General features: G+C 46.4%; 2 protein-coding genes across 4 annotated transcripts in view; one reads left to right on the top strand and one right to left on the bottom strand.

Annotated features, from left to right (window-relative positions):
• The first annotated feature begins 2 nt into the window (after positions 1–2).
• On the top strand, positions 3–2,551 carry LOC124337132 (glucosamine-6-phosphate isomerase-like). 2 transcript variants are annotated; one of them, XM_046791196.1, is made up of 7 exons: positions 3–271; positions 508–792; positions 937–994; positions 1,150–1,276; positions 1,388–1,561; positions 1,764–1,852; positions 2,229–2,551. In XM_046791196.1, exons 1-6 carry the CDS (start codon positions 148–150, stop codon positions 1,836–1,838), a joined length of 843 nt encoding a protein of 280 aa, XP_046647152.1. In that variant the 5' UTR covers positions 3–147; the 3' UTR covers positions 1,839–1,852; positions 2,229–2,551. The 2 variants fall into 2 exon arrangements, with proteins under 2 accessions (XP_046647152.1, XP_046647151.1); XM_046791195.1 differs by lacking the exon at positions 1,764–1,852 and having other exon boundaries at positions 6–271.
• The window catches only part of LOC124336855 (serine-rich adhesin for platelets-like), a 35,770-nt gene continuing 17,795 nt past the window's right edge, over positions 2,457–20,431 (bottom strand). For both annotated transcript variants that reach the window (XM_046790698.1, XM_046790697.1), the window contains exons 3-9: positions 14,144–16,700; positions 12,297–12,355; positions 6,910–7,682; positions 5,936–6,848; positions 4,993–5,182; positions 4,633–4,905; positions 2,457–4,486 (exon numbers count right to left, since the gene is read on the bottom strand). In XM_046790698.1, coding sequence (XP_046646654.1) covers positions 4,220–4,486; positions 4,633–4,905; positions 4,993–5,182; positions 5,936–6,848; positions 6,910–7,682; positions 12,297–12,355; positions 14,144–16,700 — 5,032 coding nt within the window. In that variant the 3' untranslated portion in view covers positions 2,457–4,219. The remainder of the gene's footprint in view (positions 4,487–4,632; positions 4,906–4,992; positions 5,183–5,935; positions 6,849–6,909; positions 7,683–12,296; positions 12,356–14,143; positions 16,701–20,431) is intronic.

Genomic DNA, 20,431 nt, shown 5'->3' with positions numbered 1-20,431 from the left:
TCGACAACCGTCGAGCTTGGCGTCAACAACAATAATAAAAGATTGCAGCAGCAGGGTCGCCGTTTATTTGTTTTTCTAATTCACCGTCCCGTCGCCAACTCTGCACATCACATCTCTAAAAAACTTAACTCGAGTAAAAAACAAAAAATGCGTTTGGTAATTCAAGACAATGCCGATTTAGTGACCGACTGGGCTGCTCGATATGTTCTCAAACGGGTCAAAGATTTTAATCCCGGGCCTGACAACTTTTTCGTCCTTGGCCTGCCAACTGGTAAATTACAATCATGTTTCGTTTTTATCTAATCTCTCTCTTTTTGTTTTTTATCAAACACACACGATATACCGTACGTGCAAAGTATTGGCTAAGTTTGGCTTTCATAAATATGCTAATGTCTTAGATATACAATTGGAATGTGAAACAATGACCTGCTTCACTGACTGTTGTTACCAAGACTGAATGATTTGGTTTGTTTTGATTTCTTTTGATTGAATGATGACAATCGATAGGAAGTACTCCACTCGGCATGTACCGCAAATTGATTCAATTCCACAAGCAAGGCCGAATTTCTTTCCGTTACGTGAAAACGTTCAACATGGACGAATACGTCAATCTGCCGCGTGATCACCCCGAATCGTATCACTACTTTATGTGGAACAATTTCTTCAAGCACATTGATATTCTACCGGAGAACGTGCACATTCTGGACGGCAACGCCAGCGATTTGCAGGCCGAATGCCTTGCCTACGAGGAGAAGATTAAAGGAGCTGGCGGAGTCCATCTTTTCATCGGAGGTATGTATAGTAGCCTAGTAACATAATTTATGATCGACTGAATATTCAACTGTCAACTGCACGTAGTAGTTATTTGTTCATTTGAAAAAATGTTAATTTTCGGAACTAATTCGTTGCCGTGTTGCTCGTATATTATATCCAAAGGAATCGGCCCTGACGGACATATAGCTTTCAACGAGCCCGGCTCTTCCCTCGTATCCAGGTAGTATTAGAATAATTTAGTGCATAGTAGTAGCTGTTTGGCTGCTCGTTTATTTTATTTTCCGAGATGGTTATCGTCCCCCTTCTTCTTTTAACGGCGTTATGTTTGTCCTACTTCTTAATTTTCCTTTTATTTTTATTTTTTGAAATTGGTAGAACCCGTTTGAAGACTTTGGCACAAGATACCATCATCGCCAACGCCAGGTTTTTCAACAACGACCTGTCAAAAGTTCCAAAACAAGCGCTGACGGTCGGTGTGGGCACCGTAATGGACGCCAAAGAGGTATTATATTGTTGATGCGGACAAAAAGCCAAATAATAAATTTTGTGTTTGGTTTTGGAATAATCCCACGGGTCCCCTATAACTTACGTCGAATTTGTTTCGCCCCTCCAGGTGATGGTGCTAATTACCGGCGCCCATAAAGCCCTGGCTCTCTACAAGGCTGTGGAAGAAGGAGTCAACCACATGTGGACCGTCTCGGCCATCCAGCAGCACCCCCGTGCTCTCCTCATTTGCGACGAGGACGCCACGCTGGAACTCAAAGTCAAGACGGTGAAATATTTCAAGGTATTAAAAGGAATTTCAACCGTAAACTTGAGGAATAAGGTCCTGGGAATTGGGTTTTTCTCTTTTCTTTTGTGTTTTCAATTACTTTCATTCTCGGCCTTCAATTTTATTCGGTTTGACTATTTGGGGGGAAAAACACTCACGACGACAAAACACCAAATATCAATTCTCATTTCCTGTTGGTGTCCGTTTCTACATCAAGGACCTGTGGGAAGTTCATAATGAGCTGGTGGAAGATGTCCCCAGCAATCTTGATCTCCTTCCTTCTTTAGGTTAAAACAAAACAGAAAGGTACAAACACACAAAGTGGTCCAGCCAGAGCAACAAAATCAAAGCATGTCTATATACCCCCTCTCCCTTGTTGTGTGTGTGCATTGGCTTGAAGGGGAAAAGAAAAATACCTCCCAACTCATTTAGGGAGGCAGCAGCACAATTTCTAGCATCACCTTTTAATCTTTGAAAAATTAAAAAAAAAGTCTCTGCCCAATAACAACACTCAACACTTTTGTGTGTCTGCCGTTTGTCTCGCGTGATATGTTTTCTGTCGTGTGTGTGTGCCAGTCCAGACGTCTGTGTCATTTCATGTGATTTTTGTTTTTTCCTTCTGTCCGCAAAAGATTTTCTTCTAAAATATTTTTGTTTTTCTCTTTTTTTTTTTGGTTTTTAGAATTTGTGGGACGTTCACAGCAAATTAGTCGACCCGCTAGACGACGTCAAGACTCCAGATGGAACCCAGGCCTAAAAGAAAATAAGACAAAGAAATGATGATGATGATGATGACGATATGGAAGTTTCGCGACTCCGCCCGGAATTCTGTAGAGAAATTTATATTATCGGTCCAGACAGCCTTTGTGTGTGTGTGTGTGTGTGTGTGTTCGCACCGTATCACATCCAGATTTGTTTTTTATTCATGTTTATTTTTTATTTTTTATTCAAATCTCTATATTGAATGTTTTAGATGTGATGTTACAAAAGAATTGGAGAAGGACAGCATTTTTTCTTTTTATGTCGTTCTATTATTTTCTCTTCGTTTTTTTGGGAGTTTTCATCCAATAATTAAAAAAAAACATCAATTTCAAAAAATTCCGCCAAGCACAGAAAATAAAACAAAATTGTCGATTAATTATGTATAGAATATATAAAAAAAAGGGGATTCGCCCTCCGTCGTCCAGTCTCACTCAATCCCCCCCTTATCGGTAATTAAACAAATTTTTCATTGGCAGGAAAGACCCAAAAGAAAATTCGAAAATTAAGGAGGTGGTGAAAAATGGAAAAAATAAAAAAACATCACTTGCAAGAAATTATTTTTTCCAGTCATAGAAGACACTTTTGAAAAGATTTAAGGCACGTTATTCTTTCATGACAATTTTTTTTTCCAAAATTAAAAAATTAAAAAAAAAAGACAATCAATTTTCACATTCCGTCATTTGAAAAGAGAAAAGAAAAACCAATATAAAAAAGCAGCATAGTAGCAGCAGCAGTAAAAAAAAAAAGAGAGGAGCACGGGATCCGCCATTGGAAAATTAAAAAATTGAAGAAGAAAAAATCAAACCCTCCCCACATATTTTACGGTTAATAATTTTTTTAAAATATGATATTTAACAAATTCCAAGGACTTGTGTGTCTGTGTGTAAAGAGAAAAAGAAAATCTGACCCAATTGAGAAAAGAGAGAAACAACAGTGGAGGCCTGGCGAGTGTGTGTGTGTGATGTAAGGGAAAATAATTTTGTTTGGAAATGAGGAAGCGCGGGCGAATATTTTTTCCCACAAATCTTTAAAAAAAAAATTATAAATTTGTCCAATATAAGAGATAAAAGAATTGAATGAGGAAATCAAAAAATTAAGAAATCAGAGTATAGAGGAGGGAGGAGTAAGGGGGATTGAGATCGCCGTTATTTTTTTTTTTTAACAACCGTTACAATTGAGGACGTTGAAGGAGGAGATGAAGGTTACACAAACATTTTTCTTTTCCTTTCAAAAAGATAAAGAATTTAAAAAAAACCCAGTCCGGAATGGCCCTGGGGTTTTTTTTTTTTCAATTTCTTCTTCTTCTTCTTTCTACGTCATGAACTGTACACACACAATGAATTAATATAAGAGTACACACACGCATTATATAATCAGCACGAATAAAGTGTTGCAGATTCCGGCGGAAATTCAATTTAAAAAAACATGCCAAATAATAAGAAGAATCGATCACCAATTTTCCTTTTTTGTTTTCAAAGGGAATTAAAAATAAAAATAAAAAACCAAAATGTCGAGGGGGAAGGTAAAAATTTACAAAATATGGACACACAAAATGGCCCAGCGGAGAGCGTTAAGGGATCGTCAACAACAGATGACACGAATCAACGATAACGGATTTCGGTCACAGCTGACGAGGCCAACAAAGTCCAGCCCGAATGCTTTTTTTTATGAGTGTCCAGCGACCAGAGCGAAAATTTTAAAAAATCAAAATCAAAATTTGTGGGCTGGAAAAGGGGGTAAATGAAGAGAATTGAAAATTAAAAATTTTGTTTTCAATTTCTTTTGACTTGAAAAGGAACAACAACAAAAAAAAAAAATTAAAAAAGAAATAAAAACAAAACATCACACTAATTTCTTTTTTTCGTCGGGGGAGGAAAAACATATTTGAAAAACAAATCGTTTTTCCCGCCATCAGACTCTGGGTCGAAGATGAAGCGTTTCTCGGAGAGCGGCCAGCTGTTCATCGCCCAGCTTGATTTTCTCGTCGATTTCTCGCTGATCAATGACCAATTTGGCTTTCATCGTGACAAAGTGGCTGTAATCGGCAAACTCTTCTTCCGTCAAGTATTTCGAGAGCAGGGACGACACCTGGCGCGACCGCCGGTCGATATTCTCCTTCAAACGTTTCGCCTCTTCCAGCTGCTCCAGCAGCTTGTCCCGCTTCCCTTCCAACACCATCTACACGCCAACGGCCAACGAGAAAAAGGAGAAAACGTTATTTTTATCTGATTATGCGTTTGGCCCGTTTGTTTCCTTTGAACTGGACAGGCGCCCGCGGGGCGGCCAGTTAAAAACAACATTTATCGGCACCACCACCACGTTACCTTTTCTTGGGCATCGGCTTGGTTGGGAAGTGAAAGGAGGGCGTTTTGGGCTCGGGCCAATCGGCCGGCCAGCGCCAAAAGCAGGGCCGTGATCTTGTCCACCTCGGCGACGTGGAGGAAGACCTTGTTGGTCTCGGCCGGCGTTGCTACGCAAGCCACTCGGCTCGTCACCGAGCGACCCAGCAATTCGTTGGCTTCCACCTCCTCCTGGATGGCCTCGCGCTCAGAGCGGAGCACGTCCAGCTTTCGGGCCAGTCGCGACACCAGCTCCTCCTTAAATTATACAAACGATTTTGGTTATTTTCACGTTGTTCTCCTTTAAAAAAAAATTAAAAAATCAATTTGTTGTTTTTTTTTTACCTTTTTCTTGATGAGCAATTCGGAATCGACGGGTTCTCCGTTTCTTCCGTATTGCATTCCGCCGCCGGATGCGCTGCCGTCGAGGCTGTTGAGAATGTGGTTGCTATGGTAACGCGTCAGCAGTTTAGCTCGAGGCTCCGACGTCGTAAAATAAGCCGAAGTAGCCGGAAGAGGTGCGCAACTGTTGGATCTGGCGGAAGGAAAAAGAAAAGAAATAAAAAAACGAATGAGTTAAAAATAATTGCAATCCGATCCAAATAAAAAATGCCGCTGGGCTATTCAATTTCAATGGCCGTCTCATGCACAACATGAAGTAGTACTTGATATCAACAAAGATATGGTGACTGACTCCGGAAGCAGCGAAGCAGCTGCCAGCGCTGGCAACCGACGAGAACGAGACGACTGAATCGCAATCGTCCGATAATAACAATTCCGTCCGGTCCATCACACAGTCGAGCACGCCACTGCCACCAACGACAGTCAATTCACGTTGACAAATCAAACAGACTGCCACTTATTTGGCACCCCCCGCAGAAACTTGCTTCAAACCAACAACAACATCAAGGAGCCACAGAGAGAAGAGACCCGGAAGTGGACAAAAGGAAATCTCGACACCGAAACGGATAAACTTCCCCCCCAAAAATAAAAGATAATTCAACAAAAAACTCTTGTCCTTACGCCCCCCATCCGTCCGTCTGTGGGCAACTGGAGCGCGTCAACCGTTGAGAAATTGTTGATCCAGCGAATAAGAAATTTAAAAATACATTCAGTGTGATATCTTTCGACCCCAAAGTTGTCAGAATGGGGTGAAACCCGCAAACCGTGACCGACGTCACACACTCTGCCCGGCGCCATTTTGCACGCAGATGAAATATAACAAAGAAGAGAAATGAAGCAACGGGAAGCCAAAAGAAAAACAGTCGGCTGGCCGGCAGGCACTTACTTTGGCGAGGTGGATGAGGTCATCGGTGACGTCACAGGAGATTGCGGAGAGGCGAGCGACGAGTGACTGGGCGAAGTCGGAGTGGTGGCAGCGGGGCTGGGAATCGACGTGGGGGTGGTGACTTGAAGGGAGACGGGCGAGGAGGAAGAGGAGACGGTGGCGGGCGGAGGAGTTACTTCGAGGAGGCCCTCGGTGCGGAGGCAGGCGGCCGCCTGGGCCGGATCGGGGACGCTGAGCAAGGCGTGAAGCCGTGAGTCGGATGGCAGCAGGTGGTTCATCAGGTCCTTGCTGAGCTGGTCGCATTCCACCTCTTCCGGCCGCTTGGGTCTCGGCGGAGGGGCCACTTTGGGCGGCACCGGAGGCTTTGGCGGTTGGATGGAAGCCGATGCCAACGAAGGGCTATCGCTGTCCGAATGGCTCCTCTGGTGCTGGACGCCGGAAGCGGCAGCTCGCGACAAGTTCAAATCCATCAGCGATTTGGGCGGACCGGGATCCGACAGCTTCGAATTGCCCGCCGTCGACGACGACGAGGTGGAAGACGACGGATAGGGCCGGCCTTCGCTCACTTGGCGGAGGTAATTGAACCGCTCCGCTTTGGCGTTCATCAGCGACCGGTACGTGTGCTGCGGAGTGGTGGGACGAGCCTCCGGTTGCTGGGCAACTGGGAGCGTCTCCGTCTGCGGCACGGCGCACGTCTGGATCGTCAGCTCGGAAATGTACGTCGATTTGACATTGGACTCGACTGCCGATCCGCCAGCCGGAGGAGGAGGCGACGGAGTCACGTTCACTTGACAATTCGAAGCGCAAGATTCCGCAGCGGAGCTCGACTGGATGTGAAGGGCTTCCGCCGATGAGAAAATCAACGTCGTGGCGGCCGAACTGCCCTGCCGGACATTGTAGTGCTTCTCCCAGGCTGGAAGAACAGAAAATGATGAATAAATTGATGGATGGAATAAAGCGGATTAGGAACGTACCGTGAGAGTTCAAAGAAGACTCGAGAAGATTATCGGCGGATCGCCTGTGATATCCGCCGTTGGGACTGTGGTGACTCTTGCGGTGCGCCATGTAAGACTCTTGGTGATAGGTCGAGGCGGAAGCATTGGATTGCGGAGCCGGAAGCGACGGAGGAGGCGGCGTCGGAGGTGGTGCGGGCGACGGAGATTTGTGTTGCGGCGTCATTGCCGACGACGGATCGTCCAGCAAAACAATGTGAGGCGGAGGCGGAGGCAGCGGGTCCTCGAAATCGGCCACTTCGGCGCAATCCGCCGTCGGCGGCGGAGGCGGAGGTAAATCCGGACTGGAACTCCGCACCATTTGAACTGGAGGCGGAGACACCGGACTGGTCGATGCTGCCGGAGAGACTGGGCAGGCCCGTTGAGGAGGCGACATGGGCGGATCAGGAGCCGGAGGTTTCCTGGTCGTCGGAAGCGGCGGAGGAGCCACCGACTGTCTGGTTTGATGTTGTTGCTGCTGTTGTTGCTGATTCAAATTCATCAATTCCTGGACAGAGGCTTCGATCCGGCGCATCTCCTGATCCGGGCTGATTCCACCTCCGCCGGCCCTCAAATGCGGTTTCTTGGGCGGACGTTCCGGCGGAATTAATCCCCTTTCGGGTTTCTGCTGTTGGTGGTGGTGGCTGTTGTTGTTGGCAGCCATGTGCACCGCAACTTCACCCGGTTGACTCTTGCGAGTGGAAGCCGGAGGCAACAAACCACCGGATTCGACCGCTACCAGCGCCGCATTCGAACTAGAAAAGAGAAAAAACAAAAGAGAAACGTTTTTTTATTTGATTTGAGTAATGGCCGGTTTTGATAATGAATAACATTCCACAATGTCTAATCAAAGTCAACTGTTTTCAAGGTTAATGGGCTCTCCGCGCTCGTTATTATTAAAGGAATAAGATAAAAATAAGAAAGAAACTTGAGCCAAAAAATGTGTTTTCAAATTTGTGTTGTCGGTTTTTGCTACTCAGATCCTTAATTATTCAAAAAGGTTCGCCGATGTCACCGAGCACTTTTGTGATTGCCAAAAGAGCCCCAGTTGTAGATATGTTGTGACGCAAGTTAATAATCAAAATGGCGACGTCCAAAAGTCTAAAATCCCGAAACATGAACGCCGCCGCCGCCGCTTTGGCGCCCAGCCGATGATTTAAAAAAATATAAACTTTTTAAACAAATTTTCGTTACAAATTTAAAATTTTATATTTTTCCTACTCCACTGCGCAGTTACTTTGGTGTGTTTTTCTTTGCTAGATGCGTCAAGCCTTTCACCCGACAAGGGGGGACCAGCATTTTCTAAAATTAGCAAAAGAGCGAAATGGAAAGGGGGGACTAGTGTTGAGGTGCATTCCAGTTTTATTTTTATTTTTTCGGTGGTTCTCTAATCTCGATCCAGCTGCCACTCACGATGGTGGCGCCGGATCGAGATAAAGATCCCCTTTCAATTTTCGCCTCCGGCCCAGGGCCATGCCCCCACAGCTGTGCCAGGCCCTTTTTCATTCTATCGCAAAGAGCAATTCATCGTTCAATCGAGAGACGCGATGCGACCCGTCGTCAACTTTTTTTTATCTTCCTCAAAATCCAGGAGGAAAAAACTGAAAAAAGTGAAAGTGCAGAGCCATCTGCCGGAGTGTCGGAATCTTGTCGGCTGATGAAACGCAATCAAAACGGGAGAATAGGGGCGAGACGGAATTGAATTTCATCCAAAGAAAAGAAAACGAGTTTGGACAGGACTGGACTGGACAGACTGGACAACCTGCACATGTAGAGAGGATTTTGGGCCATGTCGTTGACGCACGTCAACGGCCGGCGCCTTTGCTGCAGACTATTGCCGGCCGACGTGACGTAACAAGAGGACGAAACGGAAGATGACGGACGCGGTGGAAGGGCGGCCGGCGGACGGACGGAAGGCGGAGGTCGAGGAAAAGGTTTCGGCGGAGGTATCGGCTTGACACCAATCGCCGGTCTCGTTCTGTTGTTGTTGCTGTTGTTGTTGGATGCAACGATATCCGGCGGAATCGGCATCATGGCTCTAGCCGGATGATAATTAATCCGACTATATTCAGAGCCCGACTGTTTCTTCTGCTCCTGCTGCTGCAACATTGTTGTCACCCAAACAACACTATTCCGGTCGTAAAATAAAATCTCTCTCTCTCCCCTTTACTGTTGTTGTTGTTGAGGGGGAGAAGAGTCGATGACAATCACCTGATGAGGCCTCCACCAGTGGCACAACCCAAAGGAGATAACCAAAACAGACACTCACTCACTCACTCACTGCGCCAGAGAGACTGAAATTCCTGACTAATTACTAGCGCCACTCTGTCGTTATCCTGTAAAAAGAGGCTCCTGACGCCACCACACACAACGACAGACGACACACACACGAGCGACCCGATGCTCTCACTGGAGCCAACTCCCGCCGACCCGTCCCTGGGCTGGCGGTTCAACCCACGACAAAATGTTGGACGTGTGCAGAGACCAAACAACACACACAAAAGAGTCCCGGCTCTCTCCCGCCTGATATCGCCACACGCATTTGTGTGAGAGAGAGGGGGAAAAGCTAAAGAAGAAAAAAGAAGAAGGAGGAGGAGGAGGCGTTTACCAAACGCTGGGCGGATTTCGGGTGGTTTTGGATACCCGCCACATGACACAAACAGGAGATCACGGACCCCAAACGTTCATTCGGGTGGAGGGGGCTAGTCGGGAGGAGTTTTCAAACGGACCCGTGTCTGTTCTCGTTTTTTCTTTTGACTTCGGTCAAAAGATAAAAACAAAAAAAATTTGAATTTAGAAATTTAAAAAAAAAAAAAAAAAGAGACCGTTACAGAAAAATGATGAAATGGCCAATCACGCAACGGATTCCCGACGAGTCACTGCCGTCGATTATTCACACAAGACAAAATCTTTTTTTTTTTTTTTTGAATAAATACTATTGAATCTCCAACTAAGAAAAAATAATGTTTCCCATTCACACCTGTGTGCTGAATGCACGTTAAGGGAGCAGCAGCTGGACGTGAAAAATCTCCCGAATCGTTGGGGAAAAAAAGCGAAGGATTTTTTGAAGTAGGTCGTATAAATAATAAGTAAACCCCATTCCTTTTTCTTTCTTTTTTTAAGAACTGGGTGTGTGTGTGTTGGCGACTCTGTGTACGTATGCGCAAATGATATTCAAAGTATGATGCGTGTAATTTGGGCAATGAGCGTGTAAACGGGCCATGACGACATTCCGGGCCGTCTCAGCTGCTGCTGGTAGTCCCCTGGCGGAGTGACGGAATCGACTAAAAATGGCGCCATTTTGATTTTATTTAAAAAAATAGATAAATAAAAACGAGAAGAAAGTATTTCTTTCTGGGAAAAAGAATTGTTTTGGCGATTAGTTTGAAAAAAACATTTTCCAGCAGCCTAGCCCATTTTGTTGTTTTGTTTGGTTCCGTTTGGATGACGTCAGCTGCTCATTATTGTTACACACACACACTTGGATTTGAAATCAAGATAACTGGCAAACGCTGTACGCAGTCCCACCACCACCCCCTGACTGTGTGACGCCACGCATTCCGGATGTGAGATGGGTTTTTTTTTTGTTTCTATTTATTTTTCGGGTTGTTGTTGTTGTTGGGCAGGGGAAGTTGTACGACGGTCATTCGAGCCGCTTTCTGTTTACCTTGGGTGCCCGAGCTCCAGACTCTGTGTGTGTGTGTCCAGTTTGCCAACCCAAAACACGAACTGGCATCGGCCACAAAAATTCCTGACGGAAATTGCGCAAAACTATTTGAAAGTTTCCGACACTCGGAAACGATCCATTCAAGGTTTCCCGCCGTTTTGATTTTTCAAAATTTAAACATTTATTCGATTTCTAATCAAAGAATCAAATTGAATTTATTCAAAAGAAAAACTAAAAGTAAACAGACTAGAGAAGTCCACGTTCTTTGTTTGTTGGTGGAAAGTGAAAGACCGGATGGAGCTGGGCGAACCGGAGAATCGTGACCAGAGAGGCGCACACGTTTTCTGTTGTATATGTGACGCAACAAGTTCTCTCTTTCTTTTTAAAACTCGGACGGCGTGTGGATTCAATCATCAACAAAATAAGAAAACTTGTTTAAGTGGGAGGATAGTGCGCCATGACGCACCAGAGGAATTACAAGTGAAAGGTTTTCTTTATACTCAGGGATGGAATCTGCCCGTCAAAGAATCTCTTCTTCTTTTTTACCAAAATGCTGTCCAGGTATTTGGAAACGAGGCTCTCTCCCCCTTCAAGTGAGATAGATAAGATAGATCCTGGCGCAACAGCAACAACAAGCAGCAGCAGCTGTGCGTGAAATACAAATGAAATCATTCCTCATGCTCTTTTAAAGATTTGATACAACCCAAAGAGAAAACCAGTCCCGCGCCGAACGTTCCGGAGAGATTTGTACAAGAGAAATAAAATACTACCAGCCTGGGTTTTTGATAACCAGATTTTTGACATCGTTATCGGGGGAGGCTCCCGCCAACACCACCAACACACGGGAAGGAAGAGATAGGAGGAAAAACAACAACCGACGGGGGGATTATAGTAACTACCTCAAATTTTTCTTTTTCTTCCCTTCGTTCCAACCGTGCGGAATCGGATTACTTACGCTATCCAGCACGCTATCCGTTTTCTCTCTAGCTACGTTCTCTGGCACACATAACGACGAAGGAGGAAAAAAGCATAAAAGAAGAAGAAGAAGAGAGAAAAATTAAAAAAATATGAACATTTTTGCTCGTACGCAAGTCGGACGGACTCGGATCCGGTTGGGAGGTGGAAGGAAGAAAATGTTTTTAAAGGCTTCGGATGACGGGTCGCTTTCGAAACGGTTGTTTCGTTATAATACTCGCAACCCGAGACTCTCTTCAATTTTTAAAAAATAAAAAAAGGAGAACGAAAAGTGACATTTTAAACTTCTTGACTTTCGGTTCTCCACTGGCACACCAACCGACCGACCAGACCGTGGAATAATAATCAAAACTGTCAAGAGTTTTTTTCTATGACCAACTTCATAAGTTACAACAATAGGAGGAGGAATAAAACTAAACAGAAATCTCGGATGAAAGAGGCCGACGGGGCGAAAGTTCTCACGACACGCTCAGTGGAATTTGGAATCGAGAACGTCCGTTTAGAATTCCGTTTCAACTCGACAAAACGAGTGGGTTATCAACGCCATCTGAACTGCACTGGCCTAACCACGCCATTATTGGCGTCATTGCAGACGCAATCAACAAAAGCCCAAAAACAATAAACAAATCCCCAAGATCTGATGGTAATTGAAGATTAAACTGAAAAGGAAGAAGAAGAAGAAGAAGAACAAAGTAAGACAAAAAATCAAATTTGCATTGATTCTTACCTAACGAGTTCGGGAGAGGTTGAAGAATTGTTGACGCTCCCAGCTGGTTGGACGTCATTCTAGATGATGAGATAAAAGTAGAAAAAGAAAAAAAATAATAAGTCATTATCTTCTTTGAATGTCAGGTAATCCATCAAGAGACTTTGGGTGAGGAGGGGAGAAGAAAAGAAGGGGAGGAGGAAAACTGGATAACATTAGAAAAGAAACTGAACGAGAACACCAGAGATAGAAATATGTGTCAAGTCGTGGAATAGCTGATGCAGGGGAAGAATGGCTCTTTTTAATAGGACTCTTCACATGGAGCAATTTGACACGTGTAGAACCTCAAGAGATGAAGACTGATGAGGGGTGGGTTTCTGGTGACTCGGGGACTCACATCATACCACCAGCCCTGCCACAACAGATTGAGCTATGCCAGATTGACCGGTTTTCTGCATAACTGGGACCGTTGCCAGCCAAACCCCCAAGACATGAGACAAATGGGTTATGACTTGTGCATTTCGCTCTTCCCCCCTGCACACACACACACACAACTCATGGCTCAGCGAGCAAAATCTCCTGCAGCATTCCCTCCCCCACTGCCACTTTGGTGGACGGTTTCAGACTCTGCGACTAATCCAAAAGAACTTGAGACACATCCAACAACTCACCAAGCTGCATGCCAGAGCCTTCAACAATTTGATTTGACTTCACAATTTCTATTCATTTCTTCACAACTTTTTCCTCGTTTCTCTCTGGCCCCCACCAAACTGCGCACACATTTCCATAAGAATTACCCCACGATTGCGTGGCTGGGGGTTCAACCTTGGACTTGAGAGAGAGAGAGAGCAAAGGACCTGTTGATCAACGGCCAAGATTGGACATTTACAACGAGGCATTGTGTTTGCCTTTTTTTTTCTTTCTAAAAATACAACAAAAAGTTAAATAAAAGAAATTCTATGGACAATGGAACGAAGCAAACAAAAGGTCTGCTGCTGTATTCAAGGGCGGAGGTTTTTATTTGAACGGACAGCCCCTAAACAACTATCCCCCCCCCCATGTGTGTGTGTGTGTTTCTATCTTTTTTAACTACCACACACACGGCCAACTCACGAATCTCCGATAGAAGCTTTGGTTGTTGATGAGGTAGTGGTGACACTGACGGACGAGCCAGCGGATGGGCGATCGAATGGCCGTCCACCAGGAACGCCACCCGTTCACCATCTTCCAAACTCCCAGTGCAAACAAACAAACAAACAAACGAAATTTCACGGAATAAAATACGGCCAACTTGGGTTATTTTGTTTTGTCTTATTCGGGTGGCACAATTCGAGTAAACAGAAAACGCACCGTGATCCAACAACGTCAACTCGCCAAATGACCCGAAAGGCGCTAGGATCTACCCCCGAGGGGAACGTGTGTGTCGAAACAGAAAAAGACAAAACTGGGAATGGGGCCATTCGCTAATTATAGATCTTGGCCGTCTCCAAACAACAAAAAAAAGTTCCAAAAGTAGAAAAAGAAGTCCCGGGATGCCAACAACAACAACAACAGTAGTGTAACCGAATCACGCAGTCTTTTAAAAAAAGACCCGGGTAAATGACCCCTCTGTCGCCAAGTCCCGAAACTGCACGATCACGACCGACAGTCGCTATTGGTGGTGGTGGTGGAGGAGGTTTAGTGAGGATAATATAAGATCAAAATCATCATTGAATTGTTGTTGTTGTTGTTATTATTTGGGGAGGATTGCACGACAGCGCGTGAATCCGGCCCCTTGGCACATCCGTTAGGGTCGACAATTCAATCGTGTGGGGTTAGGTTCAGGTTAAAAAAAGGAGGAGGTTTCTTTATTTTGATTTGTTGTGTACCTTGGCTGGATGAGTAGGTGAAGTGGATGAGGCCATGGTCCTGGGCAAGGCCGGAGGTGGCGGAGATTTGGAGGCATTGCTGGACCGGCCGGCGTGTCGTTCGTAATACGACAAGAGAGCCTGCTTCTGGATGGCTTTCAATGTCGGATCGGCGACCCGCATCCGCTTGTCCGGGTCCAGGTAAGTGTACTTGCTGCGCAGGGGATCTGAACTCTCCTTTTCCGGCGATCCGCCGCTTCCGCCAGTGTTGCTGTTGTTGCCCGTGACACTAGAACTGCTGGAACTCGAACTGGAGCTGCTCGAACTACTCCGGCTGCCTCCGGTAGATGGAGAGAGCGGGTCCGAGCTGTTGGCCAGGAGGGAAAGTCCAGTGGGTCGAGTCGGCGGAGCCCCGGAATGGGTCGCGTTGTTGCGCTGAGGTGAAGATTCCAAGCCTTTGGTCAAATTGGGCACGGATCGAGACTGCCACTCCAGCTGATGGATCCTCTCGGCCACAGAGAGCGGGGCCGGAGTTCCGTCCACGGCCGAAGTCAAACAAGAAGAAGACACCGACGACGACGACGACTCTTCCGGCAGAGTCGCCTGTTTACTCGATTGCACTGCGTTCCACTGGTTCTTGCGCTCCACACGCTGGTTCCATCCACCCATCCGGTTGATGGTGTTGGCAGAAGATGAGGGGCAGACGGGCGAAGGAGCTGGCGGCCCACCGGCGGCCGGATTCGTCGTCGATTGCTCGCGTTCGTAGTAGAGAACACTCTCGGAATTGTGACGTTGCGGAGCCTGGACCTTGGCGCTGTGGACGACCAGGGCGGCCGCGGCGGCCGCTTCGCTCTGGTGGTGGGCGCCGGCCATGGAAGAGCGGCCGGACAGGACGCTAATGTCGCTGTACGAGCCGTGCCAGCGCAGAGTTTCGTTCGAGCTGTTGCTGGAACTGCTGTGAGTCACCACCGTCGAGACGGAATCCCTTCCGCCGCTTTGAGCCTCTTTGAATTGTTGGCCGGGTCCTCCTCCACCGCCGCCATGGCCGTCGTGGCCGTTGCTGCGCTCGTCGTTGTCGCAGCGCCGGAGCTGATCCAGCAGTGGAGTTCCGCTGACGCTGACGTAACTCGATTCGGATGGAACGTAACTGGAATATCCTTCCGAGTGGGAGTACTGCTGGATGTCGTCGTATTTGGCGTAGTCGCCTCCGCCCGAGCCGTCCGAAGTCGATCCGGGCCGGTCAGTCACCATCACCACTCCACCGCCGCTGCCCGTGTTGTACAGGGTTAACCTGGGGCCGCTAATGTCCCGTTCCGGCGGCGAGGGGATCGTGTAATCCTTGTCGTCAATGTTGCGCCCGTCGCAGTCGTACGAGGGCAGAATGTATCCGGCGCGAGGGTCCAGCATGTGCGACATGTGGTCGCCACCTGGCCCCGACCCCTGGGCCGTGGCTTGGTACACTTCCGGCGGAATGCGCTCGCAATTCTCCATGACCGTCTTCAACTGTTGGCTGTACGCCGGACGGACGGATGGAACTGGGCGAGCATAGGAAGCCGCCGGCTCTTTGGGGTAATCCGTCTGCTCCGTCCACGATTTACTCCGCTGACTTCCGGGTTGTTGTTGTTGTTGCTGTTGTTGGGGAACGGCTTGGTTGTTTCCGGACGAAGACGAGGGGCTAGTCACTCCGCTGTTGTTGGGCATGGGCCACGACGGATGCTTCTCGTGGCCCGGCCCGTACTTGACGTATTTCAAGCTGGAAGCGTCTCGAACGGGCGGAAGCGGAGGAGGTGGTGAAGACGACGAGTTGGCGGCCACCATCACTGGACTGACGGCCGCATTGTTGTTGTTGTTGTAACTGCCGTAGCATCCGCCGACATCGGCGTACGTCTCGTATCCACTTTCAGAGGCCGGCGGATGATTGTTGGAGGCGTAGTTGGTCCTTGCGGAATTGGCGACGGCGGCCGATGGCGAGGGGATGCCCAGGGTGGCGACGATGGCGGACGAGTCGACGGGCGAGCGGAATTCGTCGGAATAAGAAGAGAAAGTCGACGAAGCGTTGGAGGCCGTCGACGACTGGCGGATGTGGCCGTGAAGGAGGGCGGCCATCGAGGATCGCAACTGGGAAGCGTAGTGGGTTTCCTCCTCGTCGGCCTGGGCCTGGGCCGTGGCGGAAGAGACGGAACTGGAGCAGGCGCTCGGATCCGGCCATTGCCACGACGGCGACGACATGGACAGGCTCTGCATTGGACTGACGGGGTAGGGCGACTGCTGGTCCTCTAGCAGGGCCGCCTCGGGCAGCGGAGCCGGAGGCCTCGAATAAGGGACATATCCGCCGGAAGAAGAGGAAGAAGAAGCTGCTGCTGCTGCTGTTGGAAAGTGTTGCATGTTGACGTAACTATTGCTGGATGATGAAGTTGGAGAGAAAATCGATCGTGATCGATGATCCGCCGGGGACTGGGCATCTCTGCCTCCCAGTCGTTGTTGGCCAGTCGGCGGAATCACCGCCAACGCAGCTGGATACGAAGACGACGACGACTCCTTGGTGTTGCGGAATCCGTGGTGGACTTCAGCCGATCCACTGTGAAATGAAATGAATAAAAAAGAAATTAAAATTTTAGAAAATTTGGCGGAGAGTTCGGATTTCCACGATCCAGCCAAACAAAATGGAATCGAATTTTTTCTAGACGGGCAAAAAAAGCTCTTATCGGGTTTCTCTCTAATCCCAGTCAGTTTTTTTTTTTTTTTTTTTTTTTTTTAAATCCCCTGGAGGGGGGAGTCTCGTTTTTCTGCCAACGTCACGCGGGACCGATAATTTTGTTTCCGCCAAACGACTCCCGCCGACGAGCACTTGAACGGAAGAAAATACACAAGACAAGTCGACCGACTAATCCCGACCGATCCCTATTAGCGAATGTTACGCGAGCGCACACACAAAGTGCAGACGACGACAACAACAAAGAGACGAGGGGGGCTAGAGCACCAAAATTTAAATTGGATGAAACAACAAGAATTTCTGCTTCTTCAAAAGGGCGTTGTCTTTTTCGTGCAACCGGCGGCGGAATCGACCGTCTGGTTATTTTATTTTGAAAAGAAAAGAAAATGACCCCAATGGGATTATTATCATCATCATCATCATCATCATCATCACGATGAAAAACTAAAGGGTCCCGCGTTCCATCAAGGTCGTCTGCAACAACAAGAGGGTGGCAGGTGGATGATCCGCACCTTTTTGATTCTCCTTCGAATAAATTCAAAATTTTTCGGTGGTTTCACCTGGTGGCCACCACCACCACCAGGTGCCAAAATGAAAGACACAAAAACGTCATCGTCCAATTCAATAGAATCAAAAATAGTGCTGTGGGTCTGAATGTATATCAAAAAATAAAAAGAAAAGAAAGTATGGCATCATCCATCTGTTGTTGCTTCCAGCTGCAAGACCCTCCCTCCTCCTCCTCCTCCTGCCATGACATATCCGTCCATCTTTTATCTTCCTAGACTCTCCCAGCCCGTTTTTCTTCACTTGAAATATTAGCCTCATCTAGAACGTGAGTTGTTGCAATCCGAGCTTCTCCACTACGTATCTGATTACACGCAATCATTCAACAAAATCTTGCAGCCGCCATTTTGTGTGGTCGCGCCATTTTTCAAACAAAACTTTTTTTTTTTTTTTTTTTTAATTATTATTCCGCCCGGAAATCCGAGATCGACTGGACAAGAAGAAAAAATGAAACTTTTTTTATTTGACTTTTTTGAAGGACTTTTTTACTACTGGGTGTCTTGGTTTTGGCTCAAGGAAGTCTCTACTACACACACACACCGACATTCCAAAGTGTGTGAGGGGGCCCCCGGAAGAAGGCGGATGTCTATTAAAAAAAGCTAGCCCCCTTCTTTTTTCCTTTCCACCACCACCAGCACTTTACACAATTAGCCTGGTGTGTGGTTCAACAGCGTGCATTGCACTTCCTCCTGCTGGGCAAGCGGGAGGAGTCCCGATAAAGTACCACCACCGACCAGAGCAGCGATTTTTGGCTTAACCATTTTTAACGATCTTCCCGTTAAGTTTAGAACACACACACACACACAACATCTTGTCTCTCTCACAAAGGAGAATTTTTTGGTTTTTTCCTTTGTAAAGAATCACGTCTGCCCGCGGCTAGATTGTCTTATTGGTCGTGTGGGAGACATGTCCTTCTTCTTTTGTTTCTTGTTTTTTCACCAAATTTAATTGAGCTATACAACGACGACGACGAGCAAGGGTACGGTACCACCACTTCCCATATTTTTTTGGTTTTTGTTTTAACGGCCGTGAACTCCATTTTCAACCCAAAGTAAAAGTCATTTAATTATTATTCACGATAGAATCAAGCGATCCTTATTTTCTTTTTTAAATAAACCGCCAAAAAATGTCCACCCGACAAATTTACGATTGACGAACAACAAGATGGTTAAAAGCCCGGAATTTTACTCAAAAAAAAAAAGATGAATTTTTGATTAGAGGGTCGTTAGTTGTTGTTGCGCATAGGCCATTTCGTTTTGTACCGTTGTTCTTTTCGCTACGCAAACTGGAACGAATCACGCGGGACCCTCCAACGACACACTAAAAAGAAGAAAAAACAATTTCCGATAATCATCCAACCACTAAAAAGTTTCGGGTATCATCTCACGGACGAGAGAAAAAAGCTCCGTGATTGCGCGGGCATACAACAACAACAACAACATCATCCGAGAAGAGACCCAAAAAGTGGGTCAATGTTGTTCCGTATCCTCCCCGACACACACACACACACATCTGCTGTGTGTGTGTGTGGCGGGTCACGACGACCAGAGCCAAACATGGACCTAGAAGAAAACCCGCTTCAATCACGACAACAACAACAACAACAACAACCCAAAAAGTATAACAACAACCGAAAGAAGAAGAAGAAGAAGATGAGACAATGGTGGGCGAACGGAAAAAAGTTGAATGACCAATGAAGAGTTTGGAGATGGGGTTTGTAGCCTTTTGCACACAAGGTTCAACAGCAACAACCAGAGACGTGATCTCACGAGAGTTGTTGTTGTCTATCCTACCCAGCAGAGCCGCTCCCACATGTACCGTTGCCAGCAGCCAGACACTCTTCTTCTTTTCTTTTCTTTGTGTGTGCAGATGACAATTTAGGGTGTTGGTGGGGGGGAGGTCATAACCTCTTTTTCTATCTTTCCTCCTCCCATATGTTTTCATTGGAAAATCAAAACAGGCCGGACATGAATGAAAATGGCTACTACCCCTTGGTAAAAAGGTAGGCCAGCACCCTCTCTTGTATATATTCCCCCGGAGGAATTTTATTTCTATCAATATGGGGGTCTTTTTCTTTCTTTCTTCTTCTTCCAGGTTTTCATCTTTTCTCTTTCTCTCACCTTTCTTCTCGCCAGGTGATAAGAAGCATCTGCGATCTCACACACACACACACACACACAATACAAAAGAAGATTTTCTTCCATTTTGAAATGTTTTACGACCAATCAACAACCAAGGAGACCGTGTGTGTGAGTGTGTCGCATTGGTCATTGGGCAAGGCCACCGGATCAAACAGTCAAAGGTCACCGCTCTACATTTTATTATTATTATATTTTTCTGAGAGGGTAAACTTTTTAAAAAAGATTTAAAAGAATAAAAAAAATGCCATTTGGAGATTTTTACAGACTTGTGTGTGACGGTTAATGATCCTTTCAGGTGACCTGTTGACCCTGATTTTGTCCCTACTTGTTCAATTCAACTCTCTGTACGAAAATAGCCAAACATTTTTTGGAAACACAAATGCGATTGGCCGGTTGTCTTTTTCCCCGTGAATGTTTTTTTTTTGTGTTCTTCTACTTGTCTAGTCACGACCCAACCCGCGTGAATTGGCAACTTGTTATCTCGTGTGTGTGTCGGTCGGAGGAGGAGGCGATTTAATATTCACAAAATCAAAGAATGTTTTCAGTTTCTTTTGAAAATGATTTTCGCCATTGCGTTTGACGAGGTGCGACTTGTTCACACCAACCCCCCCAACCAACCAGAAATCAAATGAAACAAAGATGGCGTGAATCAAAAAAGAGTTTTCTCGGGAAATGAATTAACGATTCATTTCCAACGGTTTTTCCTTTGACCGGATAACTCACCTCAAATGGACGGGGTGGTGTCATGGCCACCCCACAAGATTCTCAGCACAAGTTTCTCTCCTCCACTCCAACCAAAAAATCCACCGAAATTATTCAAAACAAAATTGTTATAAAATCACTTGAAGAAACAAACTGCCACACAACAACAACACAACAACACAACAAACT

This window comes from Daphnia pulicaria, chromosome 4 (assembly GCF_021234035.1).
Source record: "Daphnia pulicaria isolate SC F1-1A chromosome 4, SC_F0-13Bv2, whole genome shotgun sequence".
In the NCBI taxonomy this organism is placed as follows: Eukaryota; Metazoa; Arthropoda; class Branchiopoda; order Diplostraca; family Daphniidae; genus Daphnia; species Daphnia pulicaria.
Note: the sequence above shows the minus strand (reverse complement) of the source record. Positions and strands in the feature narration are given on the sequence as shown.

Bases quoted from the DNA above. Each gene is read 5' to 3' on its own strand.
- LOC124337132 (XM_046791196.1), top strand. From the start codon at position 148: ATGCGTTTGGTAATTCAAGACAATGCCGATTTAGTGACCGACTGGGCT. The intron at 995-1,149 runs GTAGTATTAGAA...TGAAATTGGTAG, and splicing joins GGCTCTTCCCTCGTATCCAG to AACCCGTTTGAAGACTTTGG. The intron at 1,562-1,763 runs GTATTAAAAGGA...TTCTACATCAAG, and splicing joins AGACGGTGAAATATTTCAAG to GACCTGTGGGAAGTTCATAA.